At 40.0% G+C, this 17,928-nt stretch overlaps 3 protein-coding genes and 1 long non-coding RNA gene across 8 annotated transcripts in view; 3 read left to right on the top strand and 1 right to left on the bottom strand.

Moving 5' to 3' along the window:
* tmem131l (transmembrane 131 like) overlaps positions 1-4,683 on the top strand; it is a 48,749-nt gene extending 44,066 nt beyond the window's left edge. For all 5 annotated transcript variants that reach the window (XM_084714997.1, XM_084714999.1, XM_084714996.1 and 2 more), the window contains exons 30-34: positions 22-143; positions 237-369; positions 1,703-1,773; positions 1,914-2,047; positions 4,132-4,683. In XM_084714997.1, the coding sequence (XP_084571123.1) occupies positions 22-143; positions 237-369; positions 1,703-1,773; positions 1,914-2,047; positions 4,132-4,440 (769 nt within the window). In that variant the 3' untranslated portion in view covers positions 4,441-4,683. The remainder of the gene's footprint in view (positions 1-21; positions 144-236; positions 370-1,702; positions 1,774-1,913; positions 2,048-4,131) is intronic.
* The window catches only part of LOC146329724 (uncharacterized), a 42,240-nt gene continuing 27,729 nt past the window's right edge, over positions 3,418-17,928 (bottom strand). Inside the window, exon 5 of the long non-coding RNA XR_014769829.1 lies at positions 3,418-3,716. This is a non-coding gene — a long non-coding RNA (uncharacterized LOC146329724). The remainder of the gene's footprint in view (positions 3,717-17,928) is intronic.
* Positions 7,603-10,009, top strand: LOC146329728 (toll-like receptor 2). The gene has a single exon (XM_084712607.1). The coding sequence runs from the start codon at positions 7,603-7,605 to the stop codon at positions 9,982-9,984; it is 2,382 nt and encodes a 793-aa protein (XP_084568733.1). The 3' UTR covers positions 9,985-10,009.
* Positions 14,899-16,290, top strand: percc1 (proline and glutamate rich with coiled coil 1). Its single transcript, XM_084712597.1, has 2 exons — positions 14,899-15,079; positions 15,178-16,290. The coding sequence occupies exon 2, from the start codon at positions 15,193-15,195 to the stop codon at positions 16,027-16,029; it is 837 nt and encodes a 278-aa protein (XP_084568723.1). The 5' UTR covers positions 14,899-15,079; positions 15,178-15,192; the 3' UTR covers positions 16,030-16,290.

The following is a 17,928-nucleotide window of genomic DNA, read 5'->3' as shown; positions in this document are numbered from 1 at the left end:
CTTTGTCTTTTCTCTGTGTAGCATGAACAGCTTGTACCGTAAAGACCAGTGCCAAAGCCCAGATCCCGCAGCGTCCAGCTTCGCCCCCAGTTTTGCTGCTGTTGCTGCAGGGGTGGACAGAAACATGGAGAAAGACATTCATAGTAAATACACACTTACCTGCCCATATCTTTAACAAAAAGTGGCTTGTGTGTTACCTCTGATTCCTAACTGAAAGTTGTTGTGTGCTCCCTCAGACCTGACAGGTCAGTATTTGCCTGAAGAGACGTGGTCGGCTCCATCCATTCCCCTCACCAATGAGTTCAGATACAACACCACCGAAGCCCTGCCCTACATACCTCAGCCAGCAACCACAGCGTCCTACAATGGGTAGGTGTTTGAATGAACAGTTGTAAAAACTCTGATAGAGGTCACTTTTTTATGACAAATGCAACACAAGACAGCAGGCATAAGATGAAGTGAGTTAGTTAAACAATCTGAAGAGCCAGATATTTTCCTCAGGAGTTGGTAGAAACTAAATCAGAGCTGATATGACTTAAATTTGTCAAAAACATGACTCCAAATTAATGCTGTTTTTGTGTCTGCTGAATGCAAAATTAGGAAATTGTTTGCTAACATTAGCAGCAACAACATTATATTCGGATCTATGATTGTCCAAGTTTTGTGGCTTCTTCTGCTCCAAAAAATCAGCTGCAGCCAGGGTGCAAAATTAACTTTATCTTCTAATGTTATAAATTTTACCAGCCACTCGAGAGGTCACCATTGTTTTATAGGTTCGTGAGTAAAGCAAATCTACCACAGACTTGCATATTAACAGCAGTTGGCTTGTGGGTGGTGGTCATTTTAGTTCCTGGTTGCAGCTTTAGAGAAATCAACCTACTTTTTTGTTGCACTTTGCACACCATGAGAGGACAACAAGTTAGTGTCCAAAAACTGGACAGACAGTTGTTGCTCCATTTGTGACAAGAATTAATATAAGAACTTAAAATCTCTCTGAAGTTAATGGCATAAATCAAAAGGCCTGCAGTGCTGTGCTCAATGTGTGTATTCATCTAAAATCTCTATTATTACCTTTATGTAACTTCACCCCTTTTGTGTGTAAACAGCACTTTGTTAGTGAACTCATACTGTAGGTCTTTTTAATACTTATTTTTAGTTTGTGTATGAACAAAAGGTGCAGATATAGTTAAATTAAAGTGTTAAAAAAAAAACAAGAAAAAGTCTACATGATTATAATAACCCCCTTTTTCTTCCTTCTCTTTTTGAAGTCGAAGTCATTTTTCTGGATTGATCAAATAGAGTTGATTATGCTGATAAAAAGGGCAACAGTGGGAGTTCCTCTGGAGTCAGCATTTTGTTTAGTTTTTTTAACTTGTGGCTATAAAAATCTTCAAAGGTTATGTGTAGCTGTCACTGCAGCCTGTAGGAATATTTCAAAGGTACAATAAGGTGAAAGAGAAGTCAGATTTCACTCCTACTTTTACTCCTTTCCAAAAATACTTCATGTATGGACAAAAAGACCAAAAAGCCTCCAGCAGGAGAACTGAGACTGACTTAATTTGTATTTCTGGTTATATGCTGTAGATCTGCCCCGGCATGGTAACTGATACTGGTTTCCAGTTTGAATAATTCTTCCCAGTGCTGCAGTAAAGGCTTTTATCTGTTAAAACCGTTGGATCAAATGTTTCCTTGTTTCCTGCAGGTTTACTTGGAGTAGTGCCAACAGCCAATCCAACAGTCCCTACCGCTACGGTGAGGACAGCAACTACATAGGTACAGTTTGCTTTAGTTATACCTTAATCCAGTCTAGTATTCATATTACAGTCTGTACTCTAAAGCAGTGCAGAGTGAAACCACTTGAAACCGACATTGACTCTAATCACAATCATGTGTTTGTTCTGGTCATCTTGTAGGTAATGGAACGTTTCCGAGTGGTTTTCCCAGTCAGGAGGGTCAGAATGCACACGTCAGTCAGACCAGCTGGAGTGAGGAACAGCCTCAGGAATCACCCTCAACCTGGGACACCGCCGCCTGTGTGGGCAGCAAGGTGATAAATTTAAAAGAAGTTTATTGTATTACCAGTGTTAGTCTAGATGCCATTGCTGCAGTTTACACACAATGCTGTTCTGATCCTGTTGATCCCACCATCCATTTTCTGCTGCTTATCAGCGGTTGGATTGCGGTGGCAGTAGGCCTCCTCCACAACGCTTTCCTGCTCCTCCACCTCAGCCTGCTCCTTTCGACATAAAGGACCAGCAGTTCTACTTCGAGCTCCCTCTGTATGAACAAGACTCTCTCTGAGTTGTTGTCCGACTTTAAAAATAACAAACGGCCACGCTGGTGAGCTGACCTGTCAGGGTTTTTTTTTGTTTGTCGTCTCACGTGTAACTCAGCGCTGCTTCTCAGGTGTTGAACCACCGAAAAACATACCTGTGAAATGGGATATGATAGGCTGTTTGAACTGATGAGTAAATTATTGTAGCTCCACTATGTTTGATGCAGTTAAAATGACTTTTCCTGGATCCCAGGCTGCATGTTTATTCATAATTTTTAAAATGAATGAAAAAAGAACATCCTCGACCAGCCTATGATTATTGTTTCTAAAACTATACCACATACCAATTCCCAGCAAATTACCTCCTATTATCATATTTAAGGTTTTGCGGAAAAATTATTGTCTTATGAAATTTTAACATTTCCCAACCTCAGGCACATATATACAAGAAGAAAAGTTCCCCAAGTGTTTGCACACTTGCACTTAAATTTAGGAGGACAGGATGTGGTTAAAGTTGTGTAATCTTGAAATATTCAGACAGAAATGCAAAATGATGGTTAAAATCAAGATGTAAGTAAATGAAGGAAACCAGTGTGAAATAATAACATTGAATACATTGTAATAGCACTTTGATTGTTACATTACAACAAACTTTTGGAAATCGGACACGACAGACACGTGAGTGTGTAACGTGAACCAGGACAATGAGAGAGCAGGTTGCTGCCTGAAACCTGTGATGCCCACGTTAACACATAGATTTGGTTTAAAACTGTATGATTTTCTGGGGGTGTGTGTTTGAACAGCAGTAAAGCCAGTATGGACAAATGTGTCTTCTCTGCTGTGACTCATAGCATTTAGAGGAAGTTAACAGCTTTTGTGCTTTGGTCACTCTGCTCTCCGTGTCAGAGCAGAGATGAGGAACAGGAAGAGTCTTTGGTTTAATAGACTCAGTCTCAGGTATTTATAAACCTCTTTAATTTGCTGCTTCTCCTTTTTGCACAGCTCGACACTGTGCACAGTTTTCTTTGTGTTATTCAAATGTCCGAGCAAACAAGAATATTATTAGCTCAGTACTGGTTTATCAAAGATACAGTATTAATATCTGTGTATAAAGAAATCGCAGCACACAAATGTCAAAAATAATCTGGCTCTCCAGTACAATAAGTATCACATCGCAATTTTAACAGTTCTTTTTTGTCAGTAAAAATGAATTGTAAAGTAAAAATGATCATTTCCAGTGATGGCATTGCAAATTGCAATTTTAGTCAAAGTAATTCCAATATGACTTTTCTTTTTACTATAGCAGCCCTACTTTTGATTCTTATTTTTGACTTTTGAATTATTTTAAGAGGGGATTGTATGAGGTACTTACCTATAATCAGTGTATTACATACTGTAGACGGCATTCAGTGTAGTCAGCAGCAAAATGTATTTTAGCCACCTGAAAGAAAAAAAAAATCATTATCAGTTTAAGTGTTCACCATACCTCTGCATCTGCTGTAGTTGAAACACTGATCATACACCCCCACTTCCAAAAATCCAAACTGTCACTTTAACCACTAGTCACTTTGCACTGCGACACTTGGAGAAATTACTTTTTTGCTGATGGGGAGAAACGTTGCCATCTTTACTTGAGGGGGAGGTCATTTTATTTTAGCTGAAAAGAGGAGGCGAGATTAGAAATGACAGCCAGGTCGTCTCTGCAGGGAGCAGGCAGCCAAGTGGCTGATGGAAGCAGAGCAGAATGGAAGGTCGTTATGGAAATATGACACTGGAAACGTCTTTAGACAGCACGCAAACCTGCTGCAAGCGGCTCAACAGCTAATATTATTTCTCTCTTTGTGTGTCCTCTGCAGCCATACTTCTCGGGTACCCGCAGCCTGTCCCCCATGTCCAGTCTGTTTGGATCCATCTGGACGCCTCAGAGCGAGCCCTACCAGAGCCACTTTCACCCTGAGCGATCAGCCCCGATGTCCCCCGTGTCCCCCATCACCCCGCCTCACTCTCCCTTCACCCGGGAGCCAGAGGGCAGGTGCGCACCTATCCACTATTCCAGCTTCAACCCATTCGGCCCGCACATGAACCTGGACATATGGAACTCTTCCTCCAACCGCAGCTCCAACTCACAACTCTCCAACGACTCCGGCTACTGTGGAGATGTTTAAAATAAGAAACAAACAAAACGGCAGACCTTAACAATAATGGCAAATATATATTGTAAAAGAAAGGAAATAAAAAATGAATGTTCTTTTATCATTAATGGGGAAAATGTGAATATTCCTTTTCTTTTATGTTCTCATTTTCAAATGTTAAATGTTGTGAAAGGTTAAGCATTTGTTGTATATTTTTCTAGATGTTTTGCAGTTTTGATCATAGAAAATTAAAAAAAAGGTTTTGTACTTGAACAACATACGAGTCTTTCTTAAAGCTGCAGTAGGTAGAAAGCCTAAAAACGGTTGATTGAGTCTCAACTGAGCTAGGTTTCATTTTCTCCATCCTGAGCCCCTCCTACCAGATGATCAGCATGTGCTTCATGCGTGCATGCAACAGTTTACTGAGGCAATCAAGATTGAGCATGGACCGACAGACATCACCCTAACAGTACAGTCCTCTCGGCCCTTGGCAAAGCCCAGCAACAGACGTGAATGAACTCAACTAAGGGTGAAGTCAAAAGTAACAAAGTGAGCTGACAAACTCCTGGGCTGAGCATGTTGCTTGTTACTCTTTTTAAGATTCTGTTTTGTAGAGACTTTTCCTGCAGGAACTTCAGCCATTGATTCAGGGTCTCACTGAAGGAACGTTGCACATGCAGCTGCACTAGTAGAAAAGCCAATAGGAGCCCCCGGTCTGAGAAAACCTGTGATTGCTTTAAGTCTACTGTCACGGGCCACTTTCTTTAAATGCTGAAAACCGAGCCATAGAGGAGGTGATGAAGTCTACTTCTGTCTGTGAACACCTGATTTACAATCAGGTTTACAATTGGTACTTTAATCAACTGTCAGAGGCTATAAAGCCATTCATCATCATGCATCATTATTTTTGTTAAATAATCTACCACAAAACACAGGCATGATCTCTGTGTTAAAGGTGCAATATGAAAGATTTTAAAACATTCAAACATTATCAACAGAGAGAGGCAGCATTGCTGACGTTATGTCAAAGACGTCTGAGTGACGTATCTACTCAAGTTAGCAAGCTAACAGCTCCTGTCTTGTGAAGGCTCATTTATGCTAGATACGCGTACGGATTTTGTCTGTACTTCTGCACGTTTTCTGAAAGCTTACAGATACAGACCAAACAGAGCAGTACCAGCAGAAGTCTGTTAGGGGAATGTAGCAGTATGGTCAGTAATTCAAGCCAGACTGAGGACATGATGAAGTTGTTTTAAAAATCCTCCCACTCCCTCAGTTTTTGTCTCTTTTCAAGAGGTACATTATTACAACCTTCTAAAGTGTTGTAATGTTTGTTGTGGTCAGAAACTTTGACTTCTTTTTTGGGATAACTTTTGGCTCTGAGCAGCGCCCTCTGAGGAGTATTTTGCTCAAATAAAAGCGAGTGTCCAGCATTAGACAGAAAAAGGCAACGGTCTGTTGCAGGTGCAGATCCACCTCAAACTGCTTTCTTTGGTTCAGCTCTCTACTGAGCTGTGACACCAGACGCACTAACAACCTAACTGTTGGTCATAAGAGCATCTGATCCTACAGCTCAGGAAGTAAACGGTCATCAACACTTTACTTCCTAATGTGGTAGGATGTAAGACATGAGGGGAAATCATTTGCAAACTAGAGAAGTGATACAGAAAATTTATGAATCTGTGAATTCATCGCTCTGTCATGCTGTGACCGCTGAAGAAGAAGGACAAGACATTTCACCTCCAACACCGAGAAGCATCAAGGTATTTCATTTATTGCTTTAATTTCAGTCCTCTGTTAGGCTTCATGGAGTGTGCTCCTGGAGTTTTTGTAGACCTTTTTCTGTGTCAAATTGTAAATAATAATCTGTCAAATATTAAATAGCTATCAGAAATACATTAATTTAATCTTAAAAGTGATGCATTTAAAAACTTATTTTTTTTACATTTTGTAAATGGAAAAAGCAAAAGGTAAAATTTAAAAGCATTTTAAATATAATTTTGCAGTTCTATTTTAGATTTGCACATTAAGTCAACCTTTAGACAGGATCAACAAAATACAGTATAAATATTAAGTAGCATTAAGTATGAAATGCAAATTTAAATAATGTACAATTGCTTTTGTAAATGTATTAATTGATTTTGGACCATGGCCATCAATACTTCTCCTTTCTGATTGGCTCTCACGGGTGTACTGTTTTCTTGTAACAAGGCAGTATAACTAGGAGGACGTGTGACGCAGGTATTTGCCATTTTAAATTAAAATGCCAGTATTAATCTCTAGGTAAGAACAGCAACAGTGAAGCTTAACTAAAGAGCCTGGAGCTTTTGTTATTTGAGCGTAAAATAAAATAAAATAGATAAATATCTTCGAGGTGATAATCACACAAATGAAACTTTAAACTTGTTTACTGTGGCCATACAGCACAAGTTTGCCATTCAACATGTCAAGTATTATCTCTTAACCCCAGTTGTTCCCAAACTGGGGGAAATAAGATAAGCTGAATAAATATGATTTATTAAGGGGAGATAAACAAGAGGTTTCTGATGCTATTATGCTGACCGTTACTTCACTAAAACTCAACTTTTGAATCCATTTTTATCAGTTGATTCACCTATTATTATTAATAACTGTTAAACATTGTGGAGTAGTGGGGCATTAACATTTTTCCAGCTTTTGAAAGGGGAGAATACCAGAAAAAGTTTGGGAACCACTGCCACTAAAAAATTAAAAAGGAGATAATAACTGTTGACACACTCCAAACTCTGCCTCTGACAGACAGACAGATGTAACAGCCTTATGCCTGGAGAAGGTAAGTTTCTATTTAGGGTTCTGGTTTTGTGTCCTGCCACGCTGTCATGACTTACAGGGAAGCTTAAAAAGAAAAGAGCCATCATTAATGTTATTAATTACACCTATGCTCTTCTTACTGTGATAAGACAAAAATGTCTGAAGATAATGAAGGCAACCTTTTTTTCTTTCTCAAAAAATGCTACAATTACCCAAAATGCCTTTGAGAAGGAATAATTTGTATTTAATATTTATCTCAGATTACGTAGGGGTTACTTTGATTTAAAGAAATAATTATTAGCCACAGCCAACAACTGCATATTTTTTCTTGGACTGCTTTGCACCATGTTGCAACAAAAGCCCTGATTGTTGTCTCTTTTCTTTTGTGTTTTATAGGAACTCAAGATGACAGTCCTGATGATTCTCACGTTTGTCCTTCTGCTAACACATCACAGCCTCTCTAACCCACAGTGTCACAGCTGTGCAGAGACATCATGTGACTGCTCGAGACAAGGCCTGAGGGAAGTTCCTGCAGCCCCTTCAGAGCTCATCACTGAGCTCGATCTCTCATTCAACAGACTGGAGACAATAATGAACGATGATTTTGATACATATGCCAGTTTACAGTCTTTGATCATGAATAACAACATGATCAAAACTATCCAGGACCGAGCATTTCTCCCACTGACTAATTTAGAGAAACTGGACTTGTCCTCAAACCGGCTGGATACGTTGTCCGCTGAATGGTTTGAGAATCTCGTTTCTCTTCAGTACTTGAATCTTTTGGGGAACCCATACAGAACATTGGGTCAAGGAAATCTTTTCCAGCCACTGAAGGATTTAAAGTTCCTACATTTTGGAGGCGTTAACCTTAAGTCTGTCAGAAAACATGACTTCTCGGGTCTCAGTGCTCTTGAAGAGGTTATTTTTGATGGACAGAATCTGCAAGCCTATGCAGACACAAGTTTGAGACAAATTGGACCCATCAAATATGTAACACTCAGTCTGAATGGTCCGTTTCAGGTAAACAAAGCGCTCATTGAAGCTATATTGTCTGATGTTGCACACCCAGACACAACCCTGACATTTACTGACACATTTTTCCGCAGAGAAGACCAAATGTACCCATTTAAAGTGATGAAGAACGGTGGAACAACAAACCTTATTCTAAAAAATATTACGATCACAACAGGAGCTTCTTTGGAGCTTCTGAATATGTTGTCAGACTCAAATATAACTAGGCTGACACTAGAAGACACTAGATTCTTCTTAACTTCATATGACAGTTCAAATGTTCCAACCATGAAGCATTTGGAGGAGGTTGTCTTAAATAACATTGACATCCCTCAGTTTTACAGTTTCCCAGCCCTATTATTCCTCCACCCTGTGATGAGCGAGGCGCGAAGGGTGTCTGTGCAAAACTGCATGCTCTTTGCCATTCCTTGCAGAACCTCTCTCGCTCTCTTTAAGGTAGAGTACATGGACATCAGTGACAACATTTTAAGCGATCTGGCCTTTAACGAAATGATGTGCAATGGCAACAGTTTATTTTGGAATCTGCGAACTATCAATATCAGCCGGAATTACCTGCAGTCAATCAACAGCCAACTCTTCACCAAACTACATAAGCTTGAGAACATCGACATGAGTGGAAATATGTATCACACTATGGACGTGACTTGTTACTGGCCACCACGTCTCCGATTCTTAAACCTTTCATCGACTCGTTTAACAAAAGTAACTCCTTGTTTGCCGGCGAGTTTACAGATCCTTGATGTGTCAGACAACGCCTTGACTGTTTTCAACATCGATCTGCCTCTTCTCACAGAGTTGTACATCTCTGGCAACAAGCTCACTAGTTTGCCAGAAGCGGGTTTATACCCTCGTCTTGCCTTCCTCTCCATTAAAAACAACGACTTACACACACTCAGCAGTGATAATCTAAACCGGTACAACAGTCTGATGAGACTAGAGGCTGGTGCCAACACGTTTGTCTGTTCATGTGACTTTGTGGCGTTCATGACAAGCGGCTTGAAGTATCATCGAGTCAAAATTGGAGATAAATCCAAGTCGTACATCTGTGACTCCCCTGACACCATGAGACAAAAGAGTGTGAAGGACGCAAGGTTGTCAGTGTTTGAGTGCCACATAGCTTTAGCTTTTTCTGTCCTCTGCTTAGGCCTCCTGGCAGTGATTCTGCTCATCGCCGGTTTGTGTCACAGATTTAGCGTTCTGTGGTACATAAAGATGACCTGGGCCTGGCTGAGAGCAAAGAGGAAACCAAAGTTAAAGAAGGGAGAGCTCAAGTATGACGCCTTTGTGTCCTACAGTGAAATGGACTCTGGTTGGGTGGATGCACACCTGATCCCAGAGCTGGAGGAGGCTGAGCCTCCTCTCCAGCTCTGCCTCCACAAGAGAGACTTTATTCCTGGAGGCTGGATCTTAGACAACATCATGGACGCCATAGAGAAGAGTCACAGAACTCTGTTTGTCCTGTCTCAGCATTTCGTCAGGAGTGAATGGTGCAAGTATGAGCTGGATTACACCCATTTTAGACTGTTTGACCAAAACGATGATGCGGTCGTGCTGATTCTGTTGGAGCCCATCGACAGAGAGACCATCCCCAAAAAGTTCTGTAAGCTGCGGAAAATCATGAACTCCAGGACGTACCTGGAGTGGCCTGATGATGACGAACACATCCCCAGGTTCTGGCAAAGCTTGAGAACAGCTATTCAAAGACCTGAAACTCATGATAGAGACCACATAAATGAAACTCTGGGCTTATAATTTAGTGGGTGGTTTTTTTTTGTTTTTGTTTTTTTGCTTTGCGGTTTATCTGTAATTGTGCCTCTTAAATATTTCATCTCCCCCCTACAAACATATGGTTGCTTGTCAATAATGCGGTATTTAAAAATTGGCGGTTATCATGGCAGCCCTAGTAGAACATGCTACATTTATGTACCTTATAATTATAGAAAGGTGGTTGGGCTGTATGGTGGGTGTACAAAGTGTAAAAACATGTCTGCTTCACTGAGATACTTTCCAGCTGCAAAAGCCAATTGTTTTACAGTAACTGAGCAAAAACATATTTTTTAAAAAGTGAACTCATGTCAGTACATACACTGAGTGTGAAAGTATATATCGTAACATATAGAGCACCAGCTAGACGTTTGGACACACTTCTCATTCATTGTTTTTTCTGTTTTTCTTATTTTGACTGCATTGTAGGTACTGGAGACATCAAAACTATGAAATATGAATTATGTAGTAAGAAAAATAGATTTTTGCTTTTTAAGAATCTAAAATGTAAGTGTCATCTGCACTTGCAAGTGCAGAAGACAGTGAGAAAACTTATTATTGCTTTGTATTGTCAATCCATGATCTTCTCCTTTGTGGCTGTCAACAAGTATGCAAAAGTTTTTTGCTTGTTGATATGTTAGTTTCTTCAAAGTAGCCACCTTTTGCTTTGACAGCAGTTGTGCACACAGTTGATATAATCTGAACCATTTCCTATAAAAAAAATAATAAAAGAAAGGAAAAAAAAACATTGAATGAAAAGTGTCTGGTGCTGTAGTTCTTTTTCATATTACAGTTAAAATTAGTACAAAACAGGTGAAGGCCTCACATTTTACTTGTAAACTGGATTTATTCTGTTAGTATGCACCATCGTATCTTTGAAAAAATATTTATATTAAAAAGTTTATACAAAGTGTTGAGCTTAACTGTTATACTTAACTTATACCTACTTATTTCATATATTTCTGTATGTGTGTTAATTTCTTACAATATGTAGAAAAGCCTTCTAACCCTTAAAATCTGACCAACCTGTTAGCTATTAAAAATTAGAGATTTAATCATTGTAGCTGAATACTTAAAAATTATTATGATGAATTTCAGACAAATCTGTGTGTGTGTGTGTGTGTGTGTGTGTGTGTGTGTGTGTGTGTGTGTGTGTGTGTGTGTGTGTGTGTGTGTGTGTGTGTGTGTCCATGTGCTTGTGTGCCTAAAAGCGTGTGTAATTCATTGTCAGGCTCTTGAGAGCTGACATATTGCCGCTATTGATCTTTAGTCCTAAAATCAACACAGAAGCCTGGATACTGATGACAGGCAGGCCAGGGGAGTCAGGGTGTCCTGATAACACACACGCACACACACAAACACACATTAATGCTCAACATGCACATATAAACAGAAGCACATATTTACAGAGTTACAGATGTCTGTAAAGGTCAGTAAAATCTGGTGAAGTGCAGGACTTTATCTCTGAGACTTAAAAATCATCAAATCAATGCGCTCATAATTGACACGTTATATACATGCCTAACAGAGACATGTTGTATGTACAGTAACGCACAACGAGCTGGAATTAGTTTACTTTAGTAAACCGGCATGACTATCGCATGCAGGCATAATATGTGAAAACTATTTGACAAATTACATTTTTTAAATAACTTTTAGCAAAATTTCTTTTTAAAGAAATTTGATGCTCATTTGAAGGAAAAATGATCTTCTTCTGAGAGCACATTTTAAAAGGTCCAGTGTGTCGAGATTTAGGGAGATTTATTTGAAGAATATGTCAGATACTGAATATAACATTCATAAGTAGTGTTTTATTGGTGTATTATTACCCGAAAGTAAGAATTGTTGTTTTCTTTACTTTAGAATGGGACGCTTATATCTACAGAGGGAGCGGGTTTTCTTAACCTGACAGGCCAGATGGTTTTTGCACAGAACCATCTGGGAAGTCATCCTTAGAAACTGTTAGGAAAAGGGAACGCACTTTCAAAAAAACATTTGACAGGTGAATGGATGAACTATTTGTCTATCATGGCTATCACCGGCTAATTTCCATCAATCAGATCAACAATTCCATGGCTGCATCTCGCTGTCATCACATCTAAAACAACAGCCGTAGCTGCCAGGAGTCCCTCCTAGGACACTTCTGGTGCTCACACAAATGGATAATTTTAGGCCAGGCAAGATGGATTCTCATGAATCCAGCTGACTTGAAAGGTAAGGGTTTTGTGGCCAGTGTACATTCTTGAGCAGCAACCTCTGGGGCTGAATAATAAAGCCAACACAGACGTGTCAAAAACTGCAGTTCTTCAAATGGCCACATGAGGCTGACTCCAAAAACAAGTCAGTTCCCATAAAACTCTCATATTATAACGCATAAATAAACATGTTTACAGCCTGGTACAAAAGCATCATTTTGGTCTCCATAGATAATGAGGGCAGTGAGCATTTGTTGACAGTAACAAAAGTAGAAAATAATTTAAGCCTTATCCATTATCCTGACCTATTGTAGGCTCAACGGGATTAAAACATGCAAAAAACAAATCTGCTCATCAGCAGCTGTTTGTTGCATCAGGGCACTTTGCTCTCCTCTATCACCTGATCTACTGTCACCCAGTGTCTATCAACAGTCTTTGAAGCAAGGGTCTTCAACAGGGGGTCTGGGACAGCTAAGGGGTCCTGAGAGTTACTGCAGGGGATCCCCCAAAATAATGTTTGAAGGTACACATTAACATGAATCCAGAGATGGGAAGTAACCAAGTGCAATTACTTTTTTACTGCACTTAGGTGGTTACTCTACTTTAGTATTTGTTTTTCTGACAACTTTTTACTTCTACTCCCTATATTTTAAAACTGTACTTTCTGCTCCTTACATTTTCAATACAGGCTTGTTACTTTAGTTTTAATGTAGGATGAAAACAACTTAAAAGAACTTAACAAGACAAAAACAACATAAAAGGCTTAACAAGATGAATACAACGTAACAATGAAAATTAAGTAAAAGACAGCACAAAAATTATGTAAAAGACATAAGACGAAAATAATGTAAAAGACCTAACAAGAGGAAAAAAATGTAAAAGATAAACAGGACAAAAATGACACAAAAGATGTAACATGAAAATGACAGACACACTCGACCATGGAGAAAAGATGAGGTTCTGTTAGCTGTGCAAATAAACAGCAGGTAGAAATTACCTTTAGATGGTGACTTTTTATTTTTATACTTTGAGTACATTGCAGAGCCTGTACTTTTTAACTTTAACTTGAGTAAATAAGTTGAATCAGTGCTTCTAATTAAACCAGAGCCTTTTCTTGTTTACATAAGTACTTTCACTTGAGTACAGAATGTGAGTACCTTTTCCACCTCTGCATGAATCCTGCATGGCAAAGATAAATCAGCAATATTATGAGTTAGCTACTAAATCACTGTGCTGCACCTAACCATGACACTGAACCAGAAAGCTACCAGTTATTCAAACATAATGGCCACTTTGCTGTTTTATTATCCCAAGTGTACAGACAATCTTGTGAGCTACAATTGATCGTTTTATAACTTCATGACCAAGAAACTCTGACACACACTATCTTAAAAACCACCGGTCAAAGTGCAGAGGGTGAGGCTCATTCTTCAACTGCTCCTGACTTAGCAGCTATGATTAAACGCCAACGGCAGAAAACCTGAAAATATTCAATGTGGTATATATGTAGTACAGTGTCCCTGCTTCCTCTCTCTGTCAGCTAAGAAGTCCACGGCCTGAAAAACCTTGAAGACCCCTGCTTTAAGGACTTCGTCAATAGCCACAGGCAATGTGTGTCTGAGCAAACAATCATCTTCTTGAAGAACAAGATTGACAGTTTGTGAGGATAGCGTGGGTGACTCTTGTGAGTTGTGCCATGGGCCCGAACACACCCCAATTCCACCCCAGATGCTGGCTTTTGAAGTTGGCATTGGCAAATATCTAGATGGTCCTTTTTCTCTTCAGCCCAGAGGACATGACATCCATGAGCTCCAATCACACTGCGTCAGTCCATTTCAGATAAGCTCAGGCTCAGAGGAGTCTGCAGCAGATTCTTCCAGATTCTCTGAATCTTTTAATGATATTATGGATTGTAGATGGTGAAATCTCTAAATTCCTGCAGTTCTGCGTTAAGAAACGTTCTTAAACGGCTTAAACTATCTGCCCATGCAGTTTTATATGCAATGGTGAATCTCACTTGTCCAGGCTTGTGAACGACTGAGCCTTCTGAGGATGCCCCATTCATACCCAATCATGATACAGGTGTTTTTTGAGCATTTTACAACTTTCTCAGTCTTTTGTTGCTCCTGTCCCAAATTTTTTGAAACGTGTTGCATGCATCAAATTCAAAATGAGTGTATATTTGCAGGAAACAAGTAAGTTTATCAGTTTGAACATTAAATATCTCATCTTGCAAATCACTGCATTCTGTTCTTATTTACAATTTACACAATGTCCCACCTTTTTTGGGGTTATACATATTTGTATCTTGAGAATATCACCTATGTTAAAAATCTGTACAAATTAAGTGTTTAAAAAAATCATTACAGTGCGTCATGTTTTGAGGAGAGCTGTGTCTGTGTGACAAGGTTTGTGCTGTCTGTCAGTCTGCTGATGTCGGTTCAGAGTGTTCCCCTTTAGAAGTCAAAACAGTGTATGATTTGATTTCATGCTCTTTTATCCTTTAACTGGCCTGATAACAGGGACGGAAAAAAGCAATGATGTCTGTGTGTGTGTGTGTGTGTGTATAACCACTCTCCATCATCCCCTAGCAGAGGATCCATTAGCCTTGGACCCCCTCCCCGGTTGCCCAGTGATAAAGTAAACAAAGTGTGTTTGGCCAATCCGGCACGCAAATATTTGCTCTGGAAGCTGCCTCATCCACCGGGAGACACACACACGTCTGCAGCCACGTGCTGAGGTATATATACAGTGGCAATCCTGACGGTCCAGTATTACATATGCATACACATAACAGAGAACCTTCAATGACCCACACCAGACTGTTCCCCAGACTTCAACACAGATTCGCCTGAACCCTGCGGCTATTTTGCACATCACTACTGCAGGTAATAAATATTTCACTTTTTCAACCAATTTTAAATGTTCTTCCTGTCAACAAACTGTTTCTCTATTTGATTCTTACTTTTTCTAATGGTTTCTCCAGACTTCCTGAGCCAACATGGCGGCTGGAATCATCAGAAACTTCCTCGTCCAGGGCCCAACTCCCTCCTACTTCCCCCTGATGTTCCAGCATTCTCCATGCAAAGACGAGGAGGAGGAGGAGATGCTGGAGGAGAAGCCAGAGGTGAGGGAAGATGAAGAGGAAAGAGAAGTCGAGGAGGAGGAAGACGACGAAGAGTCTGAAGCTCAAGAGGAAGAGGAGGAATGCTTAGAAGAGGTTTTCTTAAACCCCACCCACTACGCGCTGGATGTGACCAAGCAACTGCTGAGATTTGCAGATCTCATCAGCCGCGACGTCCAGCGGTATTTCGGTCGCTGCTCTGGTGACCAAGAATCATGTGACATCTACAGCGACTCAGTGTCTGTGACAACCAGCGGGCGCCTGCGTTACTACGATGATCTGCTGAAAATTGCAAGAGCAGGAACTCCAGAGGAGCAAGAAAACAGCTTTGTGACTTGTGCTGATGATCAAGGAGTCGGGGTTGCCAGGGGCAACAGCGGTTTGGGGCCCCTGGCTGAGCTGTTTGACCACCGGGGTCCAAGTCAGGGCCGCAGCCGGCCAATGATCAAGCGGCACCTCCCGCTCAGTTTCTGGACGGAGCCGATCCCCTGCTGCCCCCTTGGTTTCAGTAATACAGCTGATGTCACACACACAAGCAGCAACACGCTGTCGCAAGACAGCACACACACACACATGCACTACAACCCACTCACACACCACAACACGCACGGCCTCGACAGCACTCAGCCGGACTTCAGTGACCTACTGGCAAACTGGGATCCAAACCCAGAGCTCACACACACACTGACAGAGAACACACACATGCAGCATTAAACAGAACGGCATGCTGGGACTGGAATAAAAGCAACTTAATTTATGTCATTTTCAACTTTGATAGATATTTGTAAAAAGTTTAATAAAAAAAAAACCTTAAATAAATCCATGTGTTGTGCAGTTTTTTTTAAACTGCAGCCTGTCATTTATGTGATGTTTGTTTTAAACGTTCAGTTCAACTAAATTACAAAAACGTATTTGGTCTTATACTCTAATTTAGCATGTGGTGCTCACAGAATGTAAAGATTACATTTAGTCAATTCAAAAGCAACTTCCAGAGATCAGTTAATCTGAATAATGTACAGATCTCACAGTGAACTTTTTCACTACTTCTCAGAAACATTGTTGACTGACTGCAGTGATGTACTCACGTACCCTATGACATCACAGTTGGTTGTGGTTACAGGTACAAGCTCGGTGAAGCTGGGTGTGGTCAGAAAATTTCAGCCTGTTTTTAATGTTAATCTACTTGTTTCACGTTTTTGTTTCAACAGTCAAGTTACATTTTGCTTAATTGTTTGCAGAAATTCTTTTTAGTTTCATTCATTTCTAAACAAATCTCAGACAATTTGACTTGGACAAGTTAATTTTTTTTTCTTTTTCATTCATTTGGTTTGAGTTTCTGCGGAATTAACTATAATAATTGTGACTTGATAATAATTTTTTCAAAATTAAAAATGATCCAGAACAGATACTAGAGGGACCATGTGGTGTTTTCCAGGGTCAAGAATGAACTTTCAATCTTAACTTTCATGCCAACATAAAAGAAGAAGACCTTAAAGATAATTAATGTCCAGTGAAAACCAGGACATACAGACAAAAAACACCCAAAATGCTGCAGCAGGCATGGGTTTGGGAGCAGGTTCTCATCCCAGCTCGTCATGAACCGATTATTTGTCAGTGCCCCTCGGCATCTGATACTGACAGCACAAGGTACCATTTAGTGACTTATAATTCAGTAATAATGTGACAGTACTTGTACTTGAGTACACTTCCTCAGCACACTTTAAATCACTGTAAGTGTATTACCTACTGGAATATGGGAGCTGCTGCTCCACTGTACTTCACACAAGTAAACACACACTGCACTCCACTGTTGGTTTGTGGTGTTGTTTGACTTCTGTGAATCCAAGCTAACCTTTAAAAACACAGAGGTCACACAACACAAACAAACTAGCAGATTACTGATATTTGGCTTATGTAAAGCAAAGTGATGACAATATTTTAAATACAGCAAACATACAGCTAAAAGACATTTTGCTGCTGACCCTGTCCACAACAGTGCATTGCTTAGCTTCTGTGCCGGTACTCCTCTCTGCTTCTCCAAACTGAGGCTGTGTTGACCACCATCTACTGCAGCTAATACGTTGACTATGGACAAGTACTTCATACAACCACACTTCAAAAACCCTGAACTATCACTTTAGCCTCCTAATCTTCTGTAGTTCTGAAACAATAAGTCTTTAAATCAGTAAGTCATTTTACAGAAACCTTACACACCTCATACAACCCCACTTCAAATGAACCGAAATTGTTACATTTAAATGTCTACAATTGAGAAGGATCATGAGATGCTATTGATATTAACTGAACCTTTGTAATGAAATTTTTTTTTGTCAAATATTTTTTTTTTGTTTTGGAGTCAGGGCAGTAGAGACAAATATCTCAAAACCTCAGTACGTCCAGTGAGACAAAAACATGACCAGTCGCCATCAATTTGGATAAACTGATCCTTTAAATGTGATTAAAATACACAACCCTCGCTGATCAAACACGCGCTGACAATTTCTCAAATACTGAGGGCACTCATCTCAAAACAGCCCTCAGGTTGTTTACCTGTCACTTCTGTTAAACAGTAGAGTGGATGAGATGTTTAAAAGGGATTGGGAGAGAGGAGTG

The sequence above is a fragment of the Lutjanus erythropterus genome, chromosome 3, assembly GCF_056507025.1.
Source record: "Lutjanus erythropterus isolate fLutEry1 chromosome 3, fLutEry1.hap2, whole genome shotgun sequence".
Taxonomy (NCBI): domain Eukaryota; kingdom Metazoa; phylum Chordata; class Actinopteri; order Lutjaniformes; family Lutjanidae; genus Lutjanus; species Lutjanus erythropterus.
This window is presented reverse-complemented; position numbering and strand designations above follow the sequence as displayed.

Excerpts from the sequence above, each read along its gene's own strand:
- LOC146329728 (XM_084712607.1), top strand. The coding sequence starts at position 7,603 with ATGACAGTCCTGATGATTCTCACGTTTGTCCTTCTGCTAACACATCAC.
- percc1 (XM_084712597.1), top strand. The coding sequence starts at position 15,193 with ATGGCGGCTGGAATCATCAGAAACTTCCTCGTCCAGGGCCCAACTCCC.